Source organism: Mytilus trossulus, chromosome 2, assembly GCF_036588685.1.
Source record: "Mytilus trossulus isolate FHL-02 chromosome 2, PNRI_Mtr1.1.1.hap1, whole genome shotgun sequence".
Taxonomy (NCBI): domain Eukaryota; kingdom Metazoa; phylum Mollusca; class Bivalvia; order Mytilida; family Mytilidae; genus Mytilus; species Mytilus trossulus.
This window is the reverse complement of record NC_086374.1, coordinates 24,936,393-24,962,617: the sequence shown is the minus strand read 5'-3', so window position 1 is coordinate 24,962,617 and position 26,225 is coordinate 24,936,393. Positions and strand designations below refer to the sequence as shown.

The 26,225-nt window shown below is 31.5% G+C and overlaps 1 protein-coding gene across 3 annotated transcripts; it reads left to right on the top strand.

The window, feature by feature from the left end:
• Positions 1-841: 841 nt before the first annotated feature.
• LOC134706822 (uncharacterized) lies at positions 842-25,458 on the top strand. Of its 3 annotated transcripts, none has more exons than XM_063566122.1 (7): positions 842-956; positions 2,945-2,960; positions 6,241-6,333; positions 7,902-8,140; positions 10,249-10,684; positions 21,997-22,119; positions 24,554-25,458. In XM_063566122.1, the coding sequence occupies exons 3-7, from the start codon at positions 6,258-6,260 to the stop codon at positions 24,631-24,633; spliced, it is 954 nt and encodes a 317-aa protein (XP_063422192.1). In that variant the 5' UTR covers positions 842-956; positions 2,945-2,960; positions 6,241-6,257; the 3' UTR covers positions 24,634-25,458. The 3 variants fall into 3 exon arrangements, with proteins under 3 accessions (XP_063422192.1, XP_063422191.1, XP_063422193.1); XM_063566121.1 differs by having other exon boundaries at positions 6,238-6,333; XM_063566123.1 differs by lacking the exon at positions 2,945-2,960 and having other exon boundaries at positions 852-956; positions 6,238-6,333.
• The last annotated feature ends 767 nt before the right edge of the window (positions 25,459-26,225 follow it).

Here is a 26,225-nt window from a genome sequence, read left to right as displayed (position 1 = left end):
TATTTCATGAAATGGGAAATTAAACTAACGGTTCCATCTTTTCTGCACCAGATATCTGTCTGTGATCTTCACGGCCAAAAATATTTAAAACAAGAAAACCAAAACTAACTAAATGTATGTCAAACAATGGCCATTGTTATATTTTAGTTAGTTTCTGTGCATGTTACATTTTAGGGTTGTGTTTCTGTTGTGTCGTAGTTCTCCTCTTATATTTGATGTGTTTCCCTCAGATTTAGTTTATAACCCGGATTTGGTATTTTCTCAATCGATTTATGAATTTCGAACAGCGGTAAACTACTGTTGCCTTTATTTGTGACTGCAAATTTCATTTAAATAATATTCGCAATTTAACAACAGTGCCGATGATCAACGGCTTAATAGTGTTTTTTCATTGCTCATAAGGAACTGAGAAGTCTTTCCGTGACTCTGACGATTCTTGTGTTTTAAGGTGGTACCAAACACCTTGACTTAATTACTTTACATGTTTAAAATTGCTAAACGAAATAAATCTGCTCAAAAAGTATATTCCAATGAATTTTAGAAAAAGATGAAAAAATAAGAAAAGATGGCACAACAGAAGGACATAACCAGAAGGGAATATCTTTTTCATAATACAAGAAAATAGATGTTTAGGTGTTATAAAGACGGCGTGAGTCGGATCACTTTTACCCTTGAATGATACATACTTTATGTGAACAGTCAAAAAAGTAAACATAAAAAGTTAAAACAATCCTAAAAATGAATAAATGAGCTTTTAATTTATCATTGCAATATTCAACATATAATTTACTATATATAGTTTTCGATTTGCATGGTTAGCAAACTTTATCCATTCATCTATTAATTTGAAATGATTTTAAAAGGTCTCATATTTCATGTAGACTCGTTAAAATTTGTTTGCAATTCAAGTAGTTTTCTCAAACGAACTAGGGATACACGTGAAAACATTAGAAAAGGTATGTTAAAATTATATACATACACACACAAAGATATCAATGTTGTATAATTTTTGTTTGATACAGTATTGACAGATGTTGTGAAGAAATAGTTGTGTTTCTCGACACTTCTATCAAAATAATATTCTTTATGAGTAATGTGTTAGAGCATATATCCCTTCAAAATGTTAAAAAAACATCTTACTATATTAATCCTCGATTACACTAGCAATATCAGTTCTAGCAATAATCAAACTTCCAGATATTGTATTGACCAAAATGATGTTACCTTTTACCGAAGAGTTGTTGGATGGGTTCCTGTTCCTTATCTCAATGAACCAATGTTTTTTTTAAAAGAAAAAAAGTATATATAGCCACTTTTTTATAATTTTTTTGTGGAGCATTCGACTCAAATTGTCTAAAAATCGAAAATAAGCAATCCGACCATTCTGTCGTCGGCGTTTTTTTTTATCAGACTTGAAACCGAAATGTTCTCTTATTTAACCGATCATGCAATTGTTTTTTTTTAATCTCCAATAGTTCCTTATTTCGTATTTAAGTTTACTAATTTTTTTTACTTCTTGTTTCCTTCTCTTGAAATGATGTAAAGCTGATAATGTGTACTTTCTTTTATTATAAAACTATTCCTCTCAACCAATTCACCGTATTGTCTTTTTTCTTTGTTGTCTATATACAATAAACAGTTGCTCCCTACTTTTCAAATGATGAAGGTGAAATCATCCCTTCGACGTAAATTTTACGGACGCCATCACGAGTTGGTTGACCGTTATGGAATAACCGTTTCACAAATGATATCGAATATGTTCCTTACGTCGTAACTACACTCCCCTTCCCTTTCATGAATGTGACCTACTGAATTAGACTATTTACAGGATTTCTTATCACATAAGCAACACGACGGGTGCCACATGTGGAGCAGGATCTGCTTACCCTTCCGAAGCACCTGAGATCACCCCTAGTTTTTGGTGGGGTTCGTGTTGTTTATTCTTTAGTTTTCTATGTTATGTCATGTGTGCTATTGTTTGTCTGTTTGTCTTTTCATTTTTAGCCATGGCGTTGTCAGTTTGATTTAGATTTATGAGTTTGACTGTCCCTTTGGTATCTTTCGTCCCTCTTTTCAAATCATGTTCTGTATAACTCCATCTCTGTCTAACAAGAGATCCATATATTTATCTATGCACGTTTTTGTCCAAATGCCAAGCATATTCACATTTTAAGAAGAAAAAAACATTTCTTTCATAAAAATATTATAAATGTGCTGCTCCAACAGTACATTTCTGGGTTGACCATAATCAGGAATGTTCATATCAACTTCAGTAAAATCTATGGATGTTTAACTTTCTAAACATATGGAGAACAAAATGACCAAAAAGACTTTGCCCGCAAGAGTTCTTAAATCATTTTAAATAATATACTTTTTTCCAAAATCCCACAGATGATGTTGAAGCAAAATGGATTTGGCAACTATTTTTAGCTTCCATTTGGTTATTTTGGTCTCCACGTGTTTCGGTACTCATACAGCCTTCGCTTTCAAATAACCGGTTTACAGCGATTCTAGATAGATCTAAAAAAAAAAAAAAGTGTTTATTTTTTACTTTTTTATAACACTGGGTTGATATATCTTCTGGTAGTCTTATTGATTTCAAGGGTTTCATCAGCAAAGTAGTCGGTGTATATGTACTGACAGGATTTATATCATTCCTACATTTTCCGTTTTTGAGTTAATGAATTATTAAGCAATTGAGGTTTCAACTCCCTCAGGCAAAGTTATTATCTTTTAGACCGAGTCCTTTTGTTAATATAATTTATATGGTTTGTAATCATACCTAATTGGCTTTCAAAAATTTGGCTGTGACCGTTCCTGTTGTAGTATTGTTTAATGAAATTGAGCACTTCAAACAAAAACGAAATATTAAAGTGTAATTTTCATTTTTTGGGATATATTTTTTAACATGTAAAAAATATCACATTATTTCTTAATTTTATAGGTGTCTGCTCTAAAATGTAAGTATAATAAACAGGAATTTAGAAAAAAAATTGTGTATGCTGCGTATTATATAAAAGATAAAAATCGGTTTGTAATGATCTTTTGTATGATAATACCTGTACCAAAAATACGCTGTATCTAAATTTACATTAACTAGCTAGACTAGTTAATATTCAGTGATCGTTCTGTCGTGTTATTTACAAACAAAGGCACCTCTACATTTTTTTTTATGGAGTATCACGATGCATATAAACTTAATTGCTTGTTTATCAAGTTGCGTCTTGTGTCAAGGCGTTCATAAAAAGTTATATTATGCAACCATCTCAAATTCATGGATTCGATATCGTATTTAAGAAATTAACCAGACCAGAACATACACACAAGTTACAGAAAGTGGGCTATATCTTGTGTACTATTATTTGTCTATTTGTCTTTTTCATTTTTAGCCATGGCTTGGTCAGTTTTTTATTTTATTTATAAGTTTGAATGTTCCTCTGGTATCCTTGGCCCCTCTTTTATCACAGATTTGAGTAAAATTTGCATACATTGGCTCGATGAACTACACATCAAAATCGAAAACAAATAATGCATTTGTCTCATTTATCATTCGAAATATAACAGATTCTTTAAAAATAGGTGAACATTTGAAATCGGTCCAAAACCTTCGATATTTGTCTTAAAATCAATAAATCTCTTGTTCTACTCCATAGATTTTTCTTTAAAAAACTATATTTTGTTGATACATAAATTTCCGTTTTAAAGGTTCAAAATAAAGATAGGGTCAAGGACTTCGTTTTTCCCATATACACAATCAACAGTCGTGTTCTGTGTACCTAAAATCCCACAAAACTCAAAATAATCGTAACGTCATCGCGTTACGGGACGTAAAACGTTGATTTTTGACGTTTTCCACTACCAATGATTATTAGAAATAAAAAACGGAGTCGGAGACCATATATGATCATTAAAACAGAAATAAATGCGTCAACAACATATATTTTTTTTAAGAATTATATTTGATTTGATGAGATTTTATGTTTTTAAGCCAAATTTTTGAGAGATTTTTCTCCGATTTTTTTTAGCTATTTATACAAATATTTACTCATCTTTAACTAAATAAATCTGTAGTATTTCAGATAATTAAAAAGATAAATGCATTGTTTGTTTCTCGTTTTTAGCTCACTGAGTCGACGTTGTATGCAAACTTTTAGAAACATCTGCGACATAACCCATTTTATATTGCTCCTTGATCTGAACACACCAAATGAAAAATAAAATAAATATGATGATGCACTCGTAATATCCATAGTATCGCCTTGGACATGTAGGTTAATTATGATGGCGAGATCATTAAAAAAAACCGTTCTTCTTCTGAGATGAAGTTTTCAAAATCATTAGCTTGTTTATGTCGGCACCCATACTTATTATTTCGAAACAACAATTCTACAATTTTGGTCGATATCTTTGCTGGTGGACTATCGGTTCCCGAGGTTGTCATTGTTATTGATACATGTAATATCAGTATAACAAACTGAATCTTGAACTCTTAAAAATACTCAAGAAATTTAAATGTAACGTCACTTTTGTGAGTCGATCTCTTCGGCTAACATATAATATGTTGTTCGGCTGTGCCTTTTTTATGTACTGATTTACGTTGTTTTACGTATTTGTTTTTATTCTGTAGTTTGTCATCACTTCGGTGTTAACATGTTTATCCATTATATAGTCATTTTGTAAATTAACTGTTTTGCAAAAGTTTGAATTATTCTAAATAATAATGAGTTTCTTTTCCCAGGCAGATAATCTTAGTCGTATTTGGCACAACGTTTGGAATTTTTTGTCCTCAATGCTCTTCAAGTTTTTAAATGTTTTGGCTTTCACACCTTTTTTATTTGAGCGACAATGATGAGTCTTTTGTAGACGAAACATGCGTCTGGCGTTTTAAATTATAAGCCTGGTAACTATTTTGTGTGTGTTTCTCTGTCTTGTATGTTCTCTCATTTATATTTTATCGTAGTCTGTCATGTAATGTTGTAATTGTGCTGATATATTTAACATGGTAATTAAAACAGAAGGTTAGGCTGGCCACAAAACCAGGTACAACACACCATTTTTTCTTAAAATTTTCTGTACCAATTCGGGAAAATGGCCATGGTTATTTTATAGTACGTTTCCGTGTGTGTTGCATTTTAGTGTTGTGTTTCTGTTGTGTTGTTTTATTTTTTTGTATATTATCTTTATCTGTACAAATATCTCATTTGAACCATACATACACGAGCTCCTTTGGTTTTTTTTCCCTTTTGAAGTATGGTAATTGAACAAGAAACTCTTTATACTGATTTATTTACAATATTTATATCTGCTGCATATTGATATAAAAAATCTTATAAAACATCATGAATGTAAACAAACTTAAGTGTCAATAAATGAGTTTTTCGAAATATTATTCATTATCATTGTGAAATTTCAAAACATTTTTACATATATTTACACCTAAGATTTTGGAATGGTATGAATCAAGTTAATGATGTAAAACAACATCAAGGAAAACTATTTTTACGAGAATGATTATCTATTAAAGGACTTCATGTTTTTCTGTAAATTGTGAAAAAAAAGGCATTCTCAATTTTTGTAAATACATGGCCTGTCTCTCTGATTTAATTTTTAAAGCATGATAATGTCAATAACGACATAAATTAAAATGCATTTTCTATTTGCTGCATATCAATTCATTGTGTTGGTATATTCTCCTGAACTTCTTTGAACTATTTGCTTATATATATGCAGAATATTCATGTTCCATAAACATATACAACTAGTTGAAAATGAAACAGAATGAGATTGGTATATATACGTGAGAAATTAATACCAGCATTTCATACCGCTTCACACACATTCCGTAGTCTGCTGTCCTCATTTGGGATACATTAATGCCTGTACCAAGTCAGGAATATGACAGTTGTTATCCAATCGTTTGATGTGTTTGGACTTTTGATTTTGCCTTTTGACTTTGGATTTTCCTTTTTGAATTTTCCTCGGAGTTCGGTATTTTTGTGTTTTTACTTTTTAAGAAGAAAATGATAACAGAGTATAGTATTTATTCTCTCTCTTAATTGCACCTAAAAGTTTCCTTGCGAACAAAATAAAAAAGTGCATCGTAAGATGTGTACACTGAGTTAAATAATTATTATTTGCAGGGCAGGTAACATTTAACCACAGTTTTCCTCGCAAGTATGTAAACTTGTACATTTATTTTCTAGTATAGATTAAATATACAATTGCATTTTTTTCTAGCAGTTTGGTAAACATCAATTATGCTTACAAAGTATTCGGTGCTGTTTTTCTTCTTAGCTCTGGTGAACGAGAAGTACATTGCATTTATACAGTACCGTAAGTATAGCTTATACTAGTTTAAGGGGCATTAACAACAATGTAAGCTAAATATATGCCGTGGCGGGAGAGTAGACCGAAAAGCCTGGAGGAGTACACTTCTTCAATATTCTACAATTATACATATATTTTAGACTAGTGCCCAGCTAGCTGGTGTTAATATTCATGAGCCAGCCTGCAATATTATTAACAAGAAGAGTTTGATGAAGTAGTTTAAAAATTGAAATGAATAGATAATGACATAAGTTAAATTTTATAAGTAATAGTCCAGAAGTAAGTCACTGTCTTTGTCACATTATTTAAATTTTTATTACCAACGAATATTAAAAAGTATTAAGTTAACTACAAGATAGTATTAGCTACACTGGCATTTCTGATAAACATTTAAGAGAATAAGAATAAGAATAAGAATACCTGAATAATCCAATTATGGACCCTTGCGGGTTGCCTATTTCATACAATGATTTGTGTTATGACAATGAAGTAATAAAATGAAATACATCACAATAGAACACTGAACAGTTATTGCATGCATATTGAAGAGAAAGCAATATTGGAGACAATAAATTTATGTAAGGATTATTCCCCTTTAAACAGATATGGTGTATCGAGCTGCATATAAATGAAATGCAGTCCTATCTAATAAGATACAAGGATAGTTGTCTCCCATGTACACACAGCAATCTATAACTTGATATGTATGTATATAATTATATATTTCGATAATTAAAACAGAGATGTTAATATTTACTTGTCATAAAATCTCGATACACCGTCCATTAAAAAAAATATCTAGCAGATGAAGCCCTCTTTTGATCTGCAAGATCTGAAAACATTTACATAACATTGAAATTTAAATGACTTCTACAAACAAATCAAAAAACATAGAAGAAGTTAAGTTAGACTTTTTTTCTTCACTTATTGAACAATCACGAAGTAAAAGGATAAGTATTTGTCATTGCTACCTGCGGTAAACTATCAATTGAAAAGAAATAATGTTTGTTAGGATTACGTATCCTAATAATCTTTCATTCGGTTAAGGTTCCTTTTGGTTTTGTTTTTCATGCTTGATATTTCTTTTTATTTTATTATATGTATTCAGGTATTTCCCGAAGACAACGGCTGATTATACTTTTTTATGATAATCTTTATTCTCTATAAATTTATCATCTACTTATACTCATAAATGATCATATTACCTTCATATTTATTATTAGGAATTTTGTTGAACTAAGGGTGAGAAAAATTGATGAATATTGGGTTTCATCTTCTCTTCTAAACTAGTGTTATAGCAACAAAAACATTTATCTGTGGCTGATTTAAACCGAAACGATCCTTTGACATTTTTAAGAGTTATTTACCTTAAACGATCGTTGTTTTTGATGCATTGTAAAGCGCTTAGAGTAAAAGTTTATTTAGATAATCGCTATATAAGCACTGTAAATAAAATAATAATCAAACTTTCCGTTATGTAATGAAATTGATACATTTGGTGCGTTCAACTCTGTGATGCATTAACCCAATCATTATTTGATTTAATTACATCAACCATTTATCCTTTTTTGCAGGAAGTTTGACAGATAAATCACATTGCTCTAAACCGTTACGAACGATTGATCTTCGTTATGACTTAGACGCAGCAGAAATAACATGGCAAGGAGGTATAATCGAAGATTGTAGTATAAATGTAAAGCCTTTGGATGAAACGGACAATTTGCGTCTCGAACTTGCAGCAAACAATATTCCATGCGACAAAAATGTGACCGTTTCATTTGTAAACAGTCCTTTAGGAGATCATAAAGATGTGGTATTTACAAATTTATTTCATTGTTTAAGTTTCAAATATATTTCAAACCATTTATCTTTTTATCGCATTAAGATCATGTATTTTCTTTGTATGCATACCTGGTTTTGGAGATGTGTAAGGAAAGAAAAAAAAACGGCAAACTTTTCCATGTCACGACAAGTTGAAACAATTCTATTTTTTGATAACATATTCTAGCATTATTTAAAATCAAGAAAAATAACCATAAAACGTTACCATAACACATCCGACGACAAGAAATGTTGTTTGATGAAAGGAGTAGGTCCAGTAAGGGCCGATTTTGGCCTCAAATTTCAGGTTCATCTGACAAAAGATGTTGGACACTTTTTGAACACAAGTGTCTATTTCAATAAATTCAATTCGTTTATGTGAAAGACTTTAACTGAGTTAGTAATTAAAAACGCTCGGATTCAAGTTCAAATATGAAAAATCGATCAAATATGCCAAAATACGTCACTTTTCAGATTTTTTTTGTCAGAAATGAAAGTGGCCGCATCCGTGTTCATCCGCAACCTTTATATATGTTATGTATCATTATCAAATACAACTTGCATTTCAATATTATGAATGAACACGAATGCGGCTACTTCATTTTAGACGAATACCGTCCAAAATGTAACAAATACGCTAAAATTGTGAAGATTTCAATAATTAATTATGACTTAATGATGCTAGTACCCGGTATATGTGAATTGTATTGTCAAAAACAGCCCATATTTATGTAGCAGAAGCATTCCTCTTTCCAACAAATAACTAAAAAATTACATTTTCACAATTTTGTAAAACTGCTATTTTTGTAGGCCAAAAAGGGGTCTTACTGAACCTACTCCTTTTAAAAATACAGATAAATTATGCAGATAAAGCTGAATTCATGTGAGGAAACGTAGATGTCATTGAATAATCAATAAGACACCATATTTATCAATTTTTCTCTTAACCGTCTTACATCGTGATACATATTCTTTTTTCGTTCGTTTATTCTGGTTAAATTGATTTTTGAAATCCCGAAAACATGATTGTGGAATATTATCAAGAGAAATCTACCAATTGATATCCAGATTTTTAACAGATGAACAATTGTAACAACTACTAGTAGTTGTTGTGAAAGGTCTTTCATCGCATACATAACGTTGATACTTAAAGTTTCAATGAACTGTAAAAACTTACCGTCTACAACTAAAGTGCTCGTGCAAATATTCCCAAAATATATAATTTTTAGTTCTTTCTTTGAAATAATGTAGATGATCAATTCCTTAACTTTTAAAAAAATCATTTCAAATGGTAAAAAAGATTCATTAGATATACAAGGCTGATAGTTTAGAATGCCCGACGCTTATTTCGTAAATACAAACGACTCATCAGAGACGCTTGAATAAAACATGTTGTCAGGTCAAATCAAGTACGAATTCTAAGACTTTAGAGGACCAATAACATCCGGGAATGTTCGCTGAATACAGCTAATATAGATAATTCCTGAAGGGAGAAAATCCCCTTTTTTACAATTACAAATAATTCTTATCTTTTATAATTGATAACTATGGTCATATCATTGAAGATACCATGTTTACAAATTTTGAGATCAACTGATAGCTACTATTTATGTGTTTTCCCTTGAAATGAAAATGTTAGTTTACTGCTACCGTTGTCATATGATAATACAAAGATTAGAAAAATATTGTTTCTTAAAACTTTTGCTTGAAATAAGGGAAATTACATGCCGTTTATATTCCTGTTAATAAAATTTTCCACGGTTTAAAATTTTTACTTTTCACTGATTTGTAAAATGTATGGTTTCTTAGTATTTTCCTTTAAAATAAGAGAAACAATTGATCACTTCCAGATACAGAATGCTTCTCTTGATGTAGGATTCGGAACCGCGATGGTACTCCGAACCGCGATAGTCACGCTGAAGTGCGATGATCAATCCTGAAGTGCGATGGTTAACCCGCTGAAGTGCGATGGTGACAATGTGACGTTAACTTGTCAAAATATCCTGATTACAGTATGACATAAAGACCTTCATATTACTGATTTCTAAACTTTTATTTGTGCTCTTCAAACTTATGTAGTTTTTAATTTGTGCTTTTCAGACTTATGTGGTAGGGTGTAATGTGAACCCAGTGATGTGTATGGTTTTCAAGTCAAATGTAATGATTACAGTTAATGCACCACACGCGATTGCAACACAAAACGATCTTTTTCGATTGAGACTGGAAATCATTGTCTCTTTACTTCCTAAAATTACAGAAGACGTTTCGACTGTGACATCTGAACATTTAGTCAAAAATTATGATGGAGTCTGCCAATTACCAGTAGACCGACCTGATGTATATTTTTTGGCAATAGAATACTGCGTGATTTATAAATGTTCCATAATAGATGATTGTATAGCTTCATTTAATTGGGATATTCAAGATGACTTCAAGATATTACGATTCACTACACCTGATACACCAAGACTTTACAACGAGGACAACCATGACTACCATGATCATCACGAATTGCCTACTACAGAGTCCAAGCTAGGTATTTAATTATAAGATTTCTAGTATTGATATAATGAAAAAAGGAAGATGTGGTATGAATGCCAATGAGACAACTATCCACAAAAGACCAAAATGACACAAATATTAACAACTATAGGTCACCGTACTGCCTATAACAATGAGCAAAGCCATAAGTTTTGTTGGTAAAAGGGGGTCTCGAACAATTTGTAGATAGACTCTACTTGTGAGTTAAAAAATGACTGTAATATTTTTGTCTATGAAGAAATAACATAAAAAATTGTGGTGCACATTGAATAACCTATGTAGCGAGTTATTTAAAAGTTTGCATTACGTTTTTTAAAATTTTTGTTAGAATAGACCGAAAAAATATTAAAGTCATTCCTTATAGTGTGTACTTATTTATTTTCGTTGGTATCATTTTTCGTGATTTGCTGAAAACTTTTCGTAGAAGTTTGATCTCGTGGATTTTTCAATCACTGTGGTTCACCCACGAAACCCACGAAAATTGGTATTCAACGAATAATGAATACACTGTTATCTAATTATAAAAAACGAGCAAATAACGATAAAAACGTTGATGACATGATCAAGTTATGTTTATGAGCACTTTCAGCCAATGAGAAGACATGTTACATCCAAATTAAATTTAATTATTTGTAATTGGCACTTAAATAGCATTCAGCTACTGCGATTACTCTTATATAGGTGTTTTGGTTCTTTTGTCTTTTGTCCAACCTTAGAAGCAATATTCCAAATTCACCTGCATATGGATATAGAATTCCTAACTCATTCGGTATTCAAGAGCGTGCAGCTGCTAACCAGACTTTATAAACCTCACCAGTATCTGAGAAGAAAGTTGAAGAGCTAGGATTATGATACAAAAAGTATCGTCCTTTTTCTGAAATAGTTCATCGGAAGATATCAAGACCTTGTTGATAAATATCCCCATCAACTCATGAATTTGTAATATATGATGGTCTGTTGATTCTAGGTGTTGACGTTGTTTATCATGTTAGTAACGTGTAATAGTGTTCTTTTCTTTTATGTCTTTAATAATCATTCGCCCTGACTGCTTAGTTCTTATTTGGTAATATCCATATTGCGTGGCTCGGTTATATGCATCCAAAATCGGTTGACACATTCCCCCTTTCCATTTTCAATTTTATCTTTTCTTAAGAAATGATAAATCCAACATTGATTTATTGATTGACAACATATTTGTTACGTTTGATGGCGTGTTTTTTTTAAACAAAAAATCGGCATTTCCATGGAAAACAACTGTACCCCTCATCTTGCCGACTTGTCTCTTTATTCTTATGAGGCTGAATTCTTACAAGAACGTCTAGGAAAGAAAGAAAAAGAGTTAGATTCTTTATATATATAGTAATAAAACGAACCCGTGATATCGGGGGTCCGTGACTGAATTGAAGTATATTACTATGCGTAAGCTTTATTTCAGTATTGTTATTGTCACCTGATAAAGTCATGCCGATTATAATTTCACAGTTTTCCCTGCTTTCAAAATCTTTCTGGTTGAACCCGTCCACCTGGACCCTATCAATTAATGATAATATTAATTATTTGGAAAACAAAAGGGCCTAGAAAGGAGTATTTTTTAATCAACAGCATTGTCCTATAACAGTTATAAATAAAGTTGAATTCTTTGATTCTCTGTTTTACGTCATGCCGGCTAACAAATTAAAAACTGTACCTATACGCCTTATCTTAAGTCTTAAGGATTAAAATTTAGTACGCCAGACGCGCGTTTCGTCTACATAAGACTCATCAGTCCTAAATACACCGTTTGATGATGCCCCTCTCAGATGCGGAACGTTCAGATAAGGTAATGGGTAACAGGTGAATATACTATTGGTATCGGTATCGGATTCGACCCTTGTAAGTAACTTGTTAATTATTGGCAATATTAATAATGTAGAAAACAAAAGGGTCTAGAGTGGTGAAATTTGTAATCAACACCATTGTCCTATATTAGATATATATAAATTGAATTCTTTGATTTGTCGTTTTTTTTCCCATGACGGCTGACAAATTGGACCTCGTTATTTTAGTATTATAGATATCTGTTAACTTTACTTTATAAAGAAGATGTTATACCACTAAGTAATTCAAAATTGTGTGACTATCCCATCGACTAAAGATAAAAAATACAATTGATACAGCTAAGTGTGCCTCATATCTATACAAAGGTTTACAACAAAAGAGATGCTTCCAGCATCCCAATTGTGCACTTTCCATTTCTATGTAGCAGCATTGACTGTTAACAAACATGTACTCGATAATATAAATAAGTATTTCATGTGTACTCTAGACTTAAAGTCATCTAACCATAGGATAGACGCAAAGACTGCAGAAGGTCACATAACCCGATATAAACATGAATAGTAACATGAAAAGTAACAAAATACTAAACTCTGAGAAAAATTAATAAAAATGAAAGTCCCTAACCAAATAGCAAAGTCAAAAGCTCAAACACATCAAACGAATTGATAAAGACTGCCATATTTCTGTCTTGGTACAATCATTTTCTAGTGAAGAAAATGTTTAACTGAACCCGTTTTATAGCTTGTTAAACCTCAACCTTGTATGACAGATGCACCAAATTTAATTATATTGACAACGACAATAATTGTAATGTTTGTGGCACCTTCATTTTATTTTCTAACTGTGGAGTGCTACCTTAGGTTGTTTTATATTTCCGTTTTTGTTCTGTAGTTTGTCACCACTTCGATTTTATCATGTAAATCTATTATATGGTCATTTTATATAAAAAAGAAAATGCTGTTTGCAAAAGTATGAATTAATCCAAATAATAACGATGTTCTCATCCCAGGCAGAAAATCCTAGCATTATTTGGCATAACTTTTGTACTTTTTGGTCATAGATGCTCTTCAACTTTGTATTTGTTTTGGCTCTAGAACTGAGCGTCATTGGTTAGTCTTGTGTGGACAAAACGCGCCGCTGAAGTATTAAATTTTAAACCTGGTACCTTTTGTAGGCTATTATTCGTGTGTTTCTCTGTTCAATATGTTCTCCCATTTATTTGTAATGTAGTCCTGTCATGTGATGTTGTCATTGTAATGTTATATTTAACATTGCCATAACAGCGGCATGCCACAAAACCAGGTTCAAGAAATGTTCTGGACCAATTCAGGAAAAATGGCTATTTTTTATATTATAGTTCGTTTCTGATTGAGTTACACTTTAATGTATTTCTGTTGTGTCGTAGTTCTCCTCTTATATTTGATGTGTTTCCCTCAGGTTTAGTTTGTACCCCCTATTACTTGTTTTTTTATCAATCGATTTAGGAATTTCGAACAGCTGGATATTACTATTGCCTTCATGAAAAGTCATATTAAACCTCAAATTAAAAAAAATTATGCATATGGTTTTTATTATAACAAAATTAATAGTTCTCATTATTTAACTTATGTACATATGCTTTTTTTCTGAAGAAAATTCTTTAATTTGTCCACATTTAAGGTAGCACAATACAAAGATTTTTTTACTTTCAATCATTTACCCTTTAAAATGCTGTAACTTTCTAATGAATGCAAAGAAAATAATAAAAGAGGTATATATAGATAGATAAAAGATTAATCTTTTAAATGAATGCAATATTTTTATTATGCAATCATTATGTAATCAATAATTATGTAATTAGTGGCAAAATTTGGGTAAGTTCACTTCTATGAATTTAGCTCTATCATCTCTTTAACTATACAGAAAATTTTAACAAAATCTTAATCAACACATCATAGGCTTCAAAAGAGTGGTTCATTATGTCTCTATGGTATTCCATTCTCTCATAAATCTCTAATTAGTGTAAACATCCTAACCACATAAAAGAAGATAATGTTTAATAAGGTGTAAAATTCATTCATGTCCAGTGCAGGATGTTTATTCAATATTGTCGACATCGCGATATCTACAATGTTAACACGATATCGGGTCAACATTGTTTACATTGTTTGAACCCTTATATAATGTTAACATCGTTGACATCGCGATGTATACAATGTTAAAACGATGTTGTGTCAACATCGTTTACATTGTTTGAACTCTTATATATTGTTTACATCGTTGACATCGTTAACATCGCGATGTTTACACTGTAAACACGATGTCGGGTCAACATCGTTTACATTGTTTGAACCCTTATATATTGTTTACATCGTTGACATCGTTAACATCGCGATGTTTACAATGTAAACACGATGTCGTGTCAACATCGCTTACATTGTTTGAATCCTTATATATTGTTTACATCGTTGACATCGTTAACATCGCGATGTTTACAATGTTAACACGATGTCGTGTCAACATCGTTTACATTGTTTGAACCCTTATATATTGTTTACATCGTTGACATCGTTAACATCGCGATGTTTACAATGTAAACACGATGTCGTGTCAACATCGCTTACATTGTTTAAACTCTTATATATTGTTTACATCGTTGACATCGTTAACATCGCGATGTTTACAATGTTAACACGATGTTTCGTCAACATTGTTGTCATTGTTTGAACTCTTATATATTGTTTACATCGTTGACATCGTTAAAGAAAAATCACACAATACGCATCGTTCTCGGTTTCGCTATAGTGTCGTGACTGTATTATGACGTCGCCGTTTCCGTGGTAAAAGTTGCTAATTTATAAGATAGCGAACCGCCAAAAGGGACGTTTAAGCAGGAAAATGATAATGAACATATCATATTTTTTACAACTGTTATAATTAAATTAAAAATACGTGGTCATAAGGAAGGGTCTGATTGAATTGGGGTTTACGGAATACAGAATAATTGGTAAATACTGCAGAATAAAAGGCAAAAAAAAGAAAGAAAAGATAAGAGAATGATGAGGTGCAAAAATATAAAGAATAAAACTAAATATTAATAAATGAATGACTCTCTATTTAGACCCTTATGATAAAAAAGAACGTATATATTCAAAACACATAATCATCATGCATAATCAACACTAAGAACGTTTTAAATTCACAGCATATTTAATATTATTAAGTACCCTCTCGAACCATTTTTTTTCGATGCAAATTCGGTGACATATACTTTTTTTCGGCAGCGTATCGTCGCGATGCGGTATGTATGATTCAGGGTATATTTTCGGGGGAGGGGAGGGGGAGAGTTATATGATAATCATCTTGGTTCATTAGCGTGTTGTTAATAAGAACAATGAGTTTCGACTTTCATTTTTTCAGATCACATACAGGAAACGTCATAACTATAGTCTTCTATACTACATGTATATAATTAATAATTCCGGCTCAGTTTGTCGGATTAATACAAAGCAGGGTCAAAATTATTATGTTCTAATTTTGTATACTGCAGTAAATTATGTTTGAAGTGCTATTTGAAATCGTTATTTATTTCACATGTGGCGATAGAAATTATCAAAGTGTTGTCCAACTTTCCCAAATGTTTCTATGACATGTTACGCCTTTTACTTTCTTTTTCTTTTTGTTTTTTCGGGGGGGGGGGGGGGGGGGGGAGCATGGAAATGAATGATTCGTATCAAGTTTATCATGTCTACTCTACAATTGAAATATTAAACGTTAATAAACATAAAGCACCGTATTATATTGTACATGTTGCCCTATTTTTAATGCTTAAAGTTTGTTCAGGCTAACATAATTTTGGCACAAAAATAAATCATATTTTGATGTACTTCTTCAAACTGTCGTTAACGCACTGTAGGACCAGCAAGTTAAAAATAAGGCCGCTGTAGACGTCAAATTATCTGGGAATATCAAACAATATGCCTAGTCTTATTTTTGGTACTATTGATTAACTACAACAACAATAAAATGCTTTCCTGAGAGCAGCCTGATACGCCCGCAGATGTTGAACCATGAACAGTTGGGGCACGTTTGGACTCCATATTCTAATACTGTCTGAGTTTGGATTGTGATCATCAAATTTTTGACATAATATAGGTTTCTGACACAAAATATATGTGGTCGAAGGTCTTTAAAAACTATTGTGCAAAATATGACACCCTCTCCCCCTTTCCACCCTCTTAGAGTAAATACCCCAAAACTCAATCACAGCCTTTCCTTTTTGGTATGGAACCTTGTAGAACATTTTTAGATAGATCCATACACTTAACCACAAGTTATTGTCACATAGTCAAACTAGCAAAATGCTTGTTTTTGGCCCCTAATTCCTGAAGGTTTGGAGCAATTACATGTACCTCAAACTCAATTTTAGCCTTTCATTTGTGATATCAAACATTGAGGTACCATTTCAGAGAGATTCATTTCTTCTCAATGTCATATTAGACATTTATGAAAATCTAAATGGAACTTACATTAACAGATATAAATAATTCATCAAAGTCATATATCGTACAAAAACTGGAAAATCCCCCCTTTTTAATGAATAAAACCCCATTTCTCGGAAACGTAAAAACGAAAATCTATAAAATTCTAAAAGGAGCTTACATTAATAGATATGATCAATACACCAAAGATTCATGAAAACTGCTGAAAGCAATATTGAGTTGTTGTCCGAAAACGGATAAATCCGCCCCCTCTTATAATGAATAAAACCCTATAACTCGGAAACGTTAAATCTAAAATTCGTAAAAAGTGAAAGGGAGCTCACGTCAATAGATATATAAACAATTCACCAAAGTTTTATGTCAATTGGTTAAAGAGTCTGACATGATGACGACGGACGGACAGACGGACAACGATATACTATAATACGTCCCGTAAACGAGCGTGTACAAATTTAGCACGTACTATACATTAGGCTTAAACAAAAGTCTTCATCAATAGAAATATTACACACACACACACGTATTTATGTAGAATTACATGCTAAAGAGCAACCACCACATTAATGGTACGTCTGGTGAAAGAATATTCCACTTATATAGACAAATATTTTGTGCTGATGTTTATGTAATATTTGCCACTGAAAGTTTTGCAAAATCCAAGAAAACATTAGCAAAAAACACTAAAAACAAGTGATTATAGTTCAGATGTAGGTTCGTGTTTAGGTCATTCAATATGATCACTTGGCTGAAGACAGTGATACAGTGAGATTTTCGGATTCCGACCATGACTGAAAAGGTTAACCAGTTTTTTTTTTAATACAAAGGTCGCTGATTAGCTCTTGATTCTTTGGTTCTTTTGAGAAGACAATGGCCAATATGATATAGCAGAGAGTGCTTAAATTGCTAGCTTTGACTAGGACTCTTACTGAAATAAATGTTAAAAATCAAAATAAAACTCGAACTTTAACTCAAAATTTCACTGAAAGTCGAACTTACGTTGGTGCGATTATGGAGCGTTATATAATTACGGAAATGTTAACCAATTTTAAATTTCTTCCGAAAAGGGCTTTTTTTTTAAAGTGCCGAGTTTGTGGCTTCTAAAACGGCATTTCAGGTATTTATCTTCCCGATGCGAATGGACAAGTTAGTGAATTTATTCTGTTTGTAGTCTAAATGGAACGTGTTACTTTTCAGTATTTCGAAGTAGAAGATTATAAATATGTTAATCCGGATCCATAAATTATTTTAATACGACATGAGGCAGACATTAGTTTTCCCTATACAACAAATGCAATTAAAAAAATCAGATGACGTCATCTTTGACAAATACTTTATTATAAACTGTTACTGTATGTAATGTTAAAACGTTTCTATGCAGTTAGTTTAACGTTTATTTACGTACCATAGACTCAATATAAAATATAAACACGATTTTGACACAATATTGTTAGCATTGCTACGTGAACAATTTAAACAGAAAGGTATATATAAAAAGTAGAGGTGGTATGATTGCAAATAAGTCAAATTTTCAGTGCATCTATAATACTAAAATTACGAGGTCCAAATTGTCAGCCGTCATCACGTAAAAACGACGAATCAAAGAAGTCAACTTTATATATAACTAATATAGTACACAGGTGTAGATTAAAAATTACACGACTCCAGGCCCTTTTGTTTTCCAAGTAATTAATATTGCCAATAAGTAAGAAGTTCCGAGTCGAGTCCGATACCGATATCAATAGTATATTCACCTGTTACCTATTACCTTATCTGTACGTTCCGCATCTGACAGGAGCACCAACAAACGGTGTATTTAAGACTATGTTATTTACACGGGTCATAATCACAGGGTTGACACTACTAAATTCCATCAACCATTGTCAAATTGTTACCTATTGTAGTATTTTAATCAGTAAGACTTTCTAAGATAACAAAACGAATATTAATCACAGTTCAAGTTCGACGGGTTCAAACAGAAAGATTTGAAAACAGAGAAAACTGTGTATCTTATAATCAGCATGACTTTATCAGATGACAATAATAATACTGAAATAAGGCTTGCACATAGTTATATATACTTTAATTCAGTCATGGACCCGCGATATCACGGGTGTGTTCTAGTACATACTAAATGGCACATCTATAGATAACCGTATGGCCTTTAACAATGAGCAAAGTTTAAATTGCAAAGTTAACAGTAAAAGACGCCGACATGACAAATGGAAACAATTTAAACTATATAACTAACTGCTTAACTTATTTAAAAAAAAAGATAGAAGAAAAAATGTATATATGTTCCAGACCATATGAGTATTTGGACCATACACGTATGGTCATGGTCGGACCATATGAGTATAATACTCGTTTGGTTATTAACGGGCCGGACCATATGAGTATTTGGACCATATAGGTGTTTTTTTTTAATTACATTATTAAAGTTTCAATTATACAAAAACTCTGTCTAAATAAACAATGACAGTTCCATGACAATGTATTATTTTTATAATTCAAATACTACGTAAAGATTAAATATTGAAGCCATAGTTAGTTTTCATCGCTAATTACATTTTTGTATGTAGGTTTGAGGTGACATTTACTTCCACCCGGTATCATAGCTTTTTTGTATTTGCAAGTCTTGGTTGTGCACGATCCTTTTCATTTACACCTTTTGTTTGCGAATGAAAAGTTAGCCTTTTTGTAGCTGCGTACAGAGACATCGAGGTCTTGGGCCATTCCGATATGTTTACGGTGTTTTTAAGACGCTCTAGATCTCAAATATCGTAGCATGAATGCAATCCACCATACTTACAAGATTACTTTTTAAAATAAACTATGTTACTTTCAAGTGACTTCTTATGTAACAGTTCTTTAAGAAATGTTTGGAATTTATTTTTTATGGTTTTGAGAGACTTTTGACAAGAAAGTAGAATTACTGTGTGAAACTTCTAAATTAATGTTTATTTAGAAAACCGTTTTTTTATAATTTAATAATAAAATTACCTATATGATAGAGTCTTTTTAATTAACGATCACACCATATGAAGAGTGTAGAAGTATTAAAAGTAAACTGTAACAGAGTGTTAATTACCCCGACCATACGCGTACGGTCGGACCATACGCGTATGGTCGGACCATATGAGTATATACCGATATGGTCATGACCATACGCGTATGGTCCAAATACTCATATGGTCCGGAACATATACAACAAGATGTTGACACTATATTGTCAACATCGCGATATATACGATATGAACGATGTAAACATAAATGTATAGACTTTATATATATAAACAAGTCTAAATTGAAAACTACGTTCAAAGCTATGATTGCTTTGGATAAAAAACGCATTTTTTTTTATACGTGTGCATGTAAAACAAATTTCGTTATATGTAAACAGAAAGGTATAGACTCTACATACACAATATAAACACGATGTTGACACGATATTGTTAACATCGCGATGTAAACGATGTGAACGATGTAAACATAAAGGTATAGACTCTATATATACATTATAAACACGATGTTGACACGACATTGTCAACATCGCGATGTATACGATATGAACGATGTAAACATCAAGGTATAGACTCTATATACAATATAAACACGATGTTGACACGATATTGTTAACATTGCGATGTATACGATGTGAACGATGTAAACAGAAAGGTATAGACTCTACATATATACACAATATAAACACGATGTTGATACGATATTGTTAACATTGCGATGTATGCGATGTGAACGATGTAAACAGAAAGGTATAGAACATATTGATAGGATACAATGTAAACACAATAACGACACTACAAAGTTGACGTTGCGATGTTGACAATATCGACAAAACATCGTGCACTGGACATAGTTCGTAAAATTTGTTCTATACATTCTATCTGAAATCTGAGACACCCTTTTGTAGATAATGGCCATAGGAACAACATATAATAAAATCAACCCTCTAGGGATACCTATGCAGAAGCTATTTTCATTTGAAAGTGGAAATTTGGTGAAAAATATTTTAGACACAGTTATCAATATAATTGGTTATATAATTGTTGCATAATACTAACATTGCATTAATTTGAAAGAGTAATCTGTTAGCTATTCAAAACTACCACTTTTAAAAACTTTCAAGCATTATTAAGAAAGTTGCAGCATTTTAAAACATGGGAGTTGGAGTTATAAATTCTTTGTATTGTGCTACCTTAAATGAAGTTTGCTTTTTTTATTGCTTTCTTTCAGGAAGGAAATCGCCGACGTATTTTCCGTTTGCAAGTGACCTTAACGTGACCCTACTCGTAAAAATCCGGTAATCCCAATACGCATGGGTCTTTATTTCATTCAACATGTTATACACTTGCTCAATATCCATTCCTTTTCATAGATTTATTACAATAAGGTGACAATCGGTAAACTACGACTTCAGAACACGATTAATGAAATGCCGTATTTTCATAACATAACAGACAGAGAGAGAAAAAAATCATGAATATACGATAGGTTTACGGAAGAAATAATAAAATCGTGCAAGAAAACTATGTGAATGATATATGCATGCATTGGTTCAAGAATTGCATAAACTTTTTTTTTAAGCTGCGACATTCTATATTTGCATGTCAAAAGCCATGAGCTTAAAACTTAGAGGTTGTCGTACATTGTTATCATTTATATTTCGTTTTGTTTGCTGTTTTGTAATCAATCAGGCCGTTGGTTTTAATTGTTTCACTGATTATTATATGATATCGTACTTTACAGATTTGTATCATTATTGAATGCTGTACAGTGACTTATTATTGCTATAATTATTATTATTATTATTATCATAACTCACGTAATCAAGACTATGTTTGGCAAAAGATCCTGCGATATTGATACAAGCACTATGTTGTTGCAACGAGAAAAAAAAATTTGTATGGTGTTATTCTGCTACTATTTTGTCTACAGTTAATATATACCCCATAAACGTAAATGTACTCTCAAACTTACTCTTACTTCTTAGATGTGAATAGTATCATTGCTATCATTGGAGGTGTTGTAACAAGCTTACTTATACCTATTATTCTGCTTGTTGTTAGAAGAAAAATGCAAACTCCAAAAAACGAAACTGTTACAGTTAATAATGGTGAGTATAATTATTTACTGTTAGCAGTTAGAAGGAGCAGACATAAACCTCTAATTTGAATGAAATTAACCTTAAGAGTAAACAAACCTATAGAAACACATACAAAACGTCGAAACATTATTGAACGATGACTATATTTACGCATCAAAAAACAAATAACTTTGTTTTGTAAAAGATGCAAGTGTAGCCTCAAAACCAAAATAATTAAATTGAGAATGGAAATGGGGAATATGTCAAAGAGATAATAACCTGACCATAATGAAAAAACGACAGCCGAAGGCTTAAACGTGTCTTCAACGCAGCGGGAAAACCCCGAACCAGAAGGTGGTCTCAGCTGGCCCCTACATAAATTCGTGTATTAGTTCAGTGAAAATGTAATGCATACTAAATTCCAAAACATATCAATGAAGTTAACTTTACAACATACAAGACTTACAAAGGCCAGAGGCTCCTGACTCAGGACATGCGAAATAATGTTGCAGGGTTAAACATGTTTTATAATAATCATAAATTATCCAAGGACTACTAGCAGTTACAGACATGCCATCTCAACTATACTGATTGAACATATCATATAAACATTGAGTAAAATCCCTCCCGTTAATAATTTCATAAAATGAATTAGGAGAGGATAACATGTATCATGGCAAAAACTGGTTTTAAGAAAAAAATGTGTTCATTTCCGATGCAAAGACCATATGAGTGCATCAATAGAAATGCCAAAATATCCAAGTCTTAATGACCTGACAATGATATCGTTACTTTATCCTTTCCGATAAGTATGTTTAAAGAATTTGGTTAGTTTTTCAATGGAATGCCGACATGTTTTGTTTTGTAAAGAATATTACCATAAAATAGTGAATGGGAAATACCTGAACGTTTAAGATGTCTGCAAGCTGATTTATATTTACGATAGAATGCCCTTGCACTGACGGTTGCATTAAGTAAATGTGTTAACAAGTGTTAACAAGTTTGAACTATCGAAAACCCCAGTGTAATAATTTTTCAGTTATACAGAAATTTCTTTCGTTGAAATCAAATGCATTGTTACATAGTGGGGCGAATCGCAGACGTTGAAATATATAAACACCATAAGATGGTGACAAGGGAACGTCACCATCTTAAAATGGAAAATTAACAATAGGGAATGAAAAATCATCTCTTTTAAAGTACCAAGCTTCCCATTAAAGATATATATATATATATATCATAATCTAGGAAAGGGTAGTGTTCATAGTTAGTATTAACTTTAATTAAAGTCAGTTCGGCAAGACAAAGCATATTTAAGTATAATGATATTTACATTATGACTATATGTCTTAAAATATGTATTGTAGTCGATGATTCATTCTGGTAGTTCTAAAGCGACCAACAAGACTTTAACAGTAAATAATATATATACCAACATTTAATTTTGAATTAACTACAGACGCGCGTTTCGTCTACAAAAGACACATCAGTGACGCTCGAATCAATAAAAGTTAAAAAGGCCAAATAAAGTACGAAGTTGCAGTGCAATGAGGACCAAAAAAGTTTTGCAAAATAAAACTAAGGCAATCTATTCCTGAGGAAGAAAAGTCTTAAAATTTCAAAAAAATCAAACGTTTTGAAAACAGTTAATCTATAAATATGATCATATCAACTATAATTGATGTCAGCACAGAAAAAGCGCTGACTACTAGGCTGGTGATTAAAACGCAAACAGCAGTAGCAGCCACCGAGTGGTTGTCACATTATATGTCGATCTTTGTCAATACAAATAGCAGCAAAATAATAAATCGAAAATATGAACAATGTTTATAATTTATAAATATTTCTTTGTAATCATTATTTAAATTGTATAAACAAAGTATGAATATTTTACAGTTAAAAACAATCATTTCGTTTTTGAATGTTTATATTGGAGGTAAATATCTATATTTCAATAGATCACCTCACCGAGTGCATTTAATATTTTGTATACCATTAGGTTCTTAGATACATTTAAATTTTTCTTGTCAGATATGAATTGATTAATATATTCTTGAAGTGTAAAATTTCATTCAGTTACTGAAATTCTTAACGGAAAAAGTATCACTAATAAGTTTCATGGTGCCAAATGGTTTTATGCTTTAAATATGTTATTGATAATGTTTTGGTTAAATTTAACAAATATTTGATATGACTGAAAAAATTCGCGGAGCTCTTACCTAAAAAAAACCTTTTTTTATGATATATAAAAAATTCATTATATGAATTTTAAATATCTTAGAGCATCGGATTTTAAAGCTTTTTTTGATATATTTTTTACATGCTTATTACGTTGGGTTTTTAACTCTATGCGGAAATTGATATATTTCAGCAAATGTTAAGATATGTCCTTTATGTTCAGTTTGGTAGCTTTGTTATCTTCATACGCTCTGCAAAATTTAATGATAATAACTGTATATTTCAGATCCAGAACAGGAAGAAGACGAAGAAACGCAAAATAATCGACAATCATTAATAAGCGAAGAATCATTTCAAACAATTTGAACCAACTTTGATCAGCACAAAAAATGTACAATCGTTAATCTTCGTGAACAAAACTATGTATCGATAGATTGCAGATAATAGAAGTCTGATGTAGTTTTTTTGTAATTACAAATGAAAGATTATTTACCAAATGCAATTCGTTTTCATGTTGTATAGTACTATCCATACTTACCTTTACGTCGTTTGAGAAGAATAATAATGACAAGATGCGATTTGATTCGGACTATTTCAGATCAATCCCTTTCAGTAAAAGACGAAATATGTGGCTGCCGTATTTTCAAGATAAAAAATGTAGCATGAAAAGATATGAAGTAAGGATCACGTGGCATATGCCATATACTGCTCTGTTTTGATTTTTTTTTTATCCCGAATCGTATTTGTTTAAATAAACTTTAATGTTTAAATTTCTGAGAGTTTTGTCTTCAATATAATAAACAAAAAAAATAGAGAGGGGAGTGCAATTAAAATCGAAAAGATACAACTAAGGAAGCGTTTTAAAAACAAAGAAAAACTAAATTATCCCTGAACTTTCTTAAAAGTAAAAATTTCGACATTTTAAAACTCAGTATTTTAAATTTTTAAATATCGATATTGTGTCTGGAAAATCTCAGTTTAAATTTTTTTAGATTTCAGTTCACATGTCAAAATTTTAGAATGATTTATTTGGTTTACCAAGTGCCATATTCATGAGAATTAAATGGAGATTCAATCCTGAATTAAAAATGTTTTCAAAATTTGGTAACAGCTAGCTAGCATTTTTAGATAAAGCATTATCCGCATATACCTTTAGTAATTGCTATACTGGGTTGACGAAACAATCCGGGATATACATCTTTCAACAGTGGTAATATTAATGCTATGGCATTTTATAGCTGACTAAGGGGTATGCGCTTTTACATTGTTAAAAGCCGTACGGTGACTTATAGTTGATAATTTTTTACCTTTAGCTGACATATTGTCTGTTGTGAATAGTTGGTAATCATATCACATCTTCCTTTTTATATGTATACGACGGACATCCAACACATACAAGAATACTGAAATATCAGTCAAAACATATTAAGATAGGCTATATAGAAAGGTGAATGAAATATTCAGGTACTTTTTATGTGATGGACAGCCGAAACATTTAATAATGGACTTTCCTGTTGAATTTTCCTTGGAGTTTGATAACATTTTATATTACTTTTTTTCTTTACATATAAAGGTAACGGCCAAAATAGGCTTTCTTTTGTCAGAATATTTACTACAGGTTATGATAATCGATTCAAATGTATGAAATCTGCTTTCTGTAATACAGCAAAACAAAAATGGATAACATATGTGGATTAACATCATAATGAAATAAACATATATTAAAAATTGTCTTCTGAACTGTGACAATATACCATAATCCCCTTTGTAGCCGCACAAATTTAACTGTCCCAAAACGTTTTTCGACAATGCTGACTTCGGTGATGCTTGAAACCAAACTTTTTGAAAGTTAAGATCTAATACAAACATTAAATTAAGTCTGCCAATTGATATTTTATCGTGTGTTTTTCTATCTTGTGATGTTATGCTATTGTTTCAGAAAAAAGGAGAAGGTTTGG

Bases quoted from the DNA above. Each gene is read 5' to 3' on its own strand.
- LOC134706822 (XM_063566122.1), top strand. From the start codon at position 6,258: ATGCTTACAAAGTATTCGGTGCTGTTTTTCTTCTTAGCTCTGGTGAAC. The intron at 8,141-10,248 runs GTATTTACAAAT...TGTGCTTTTCAG, and splicing joins TAGGAGATCATAAAGATGTG to ACTTATGTGGTAGGGTGTAA. The intron at 10,685-21,996 runs GTATTTAATTAT...CTTACTTCTTAG, and splicing joins TACTACAGAGTCCAAGCTAG to ATGTGAATAGTATCATTGCT.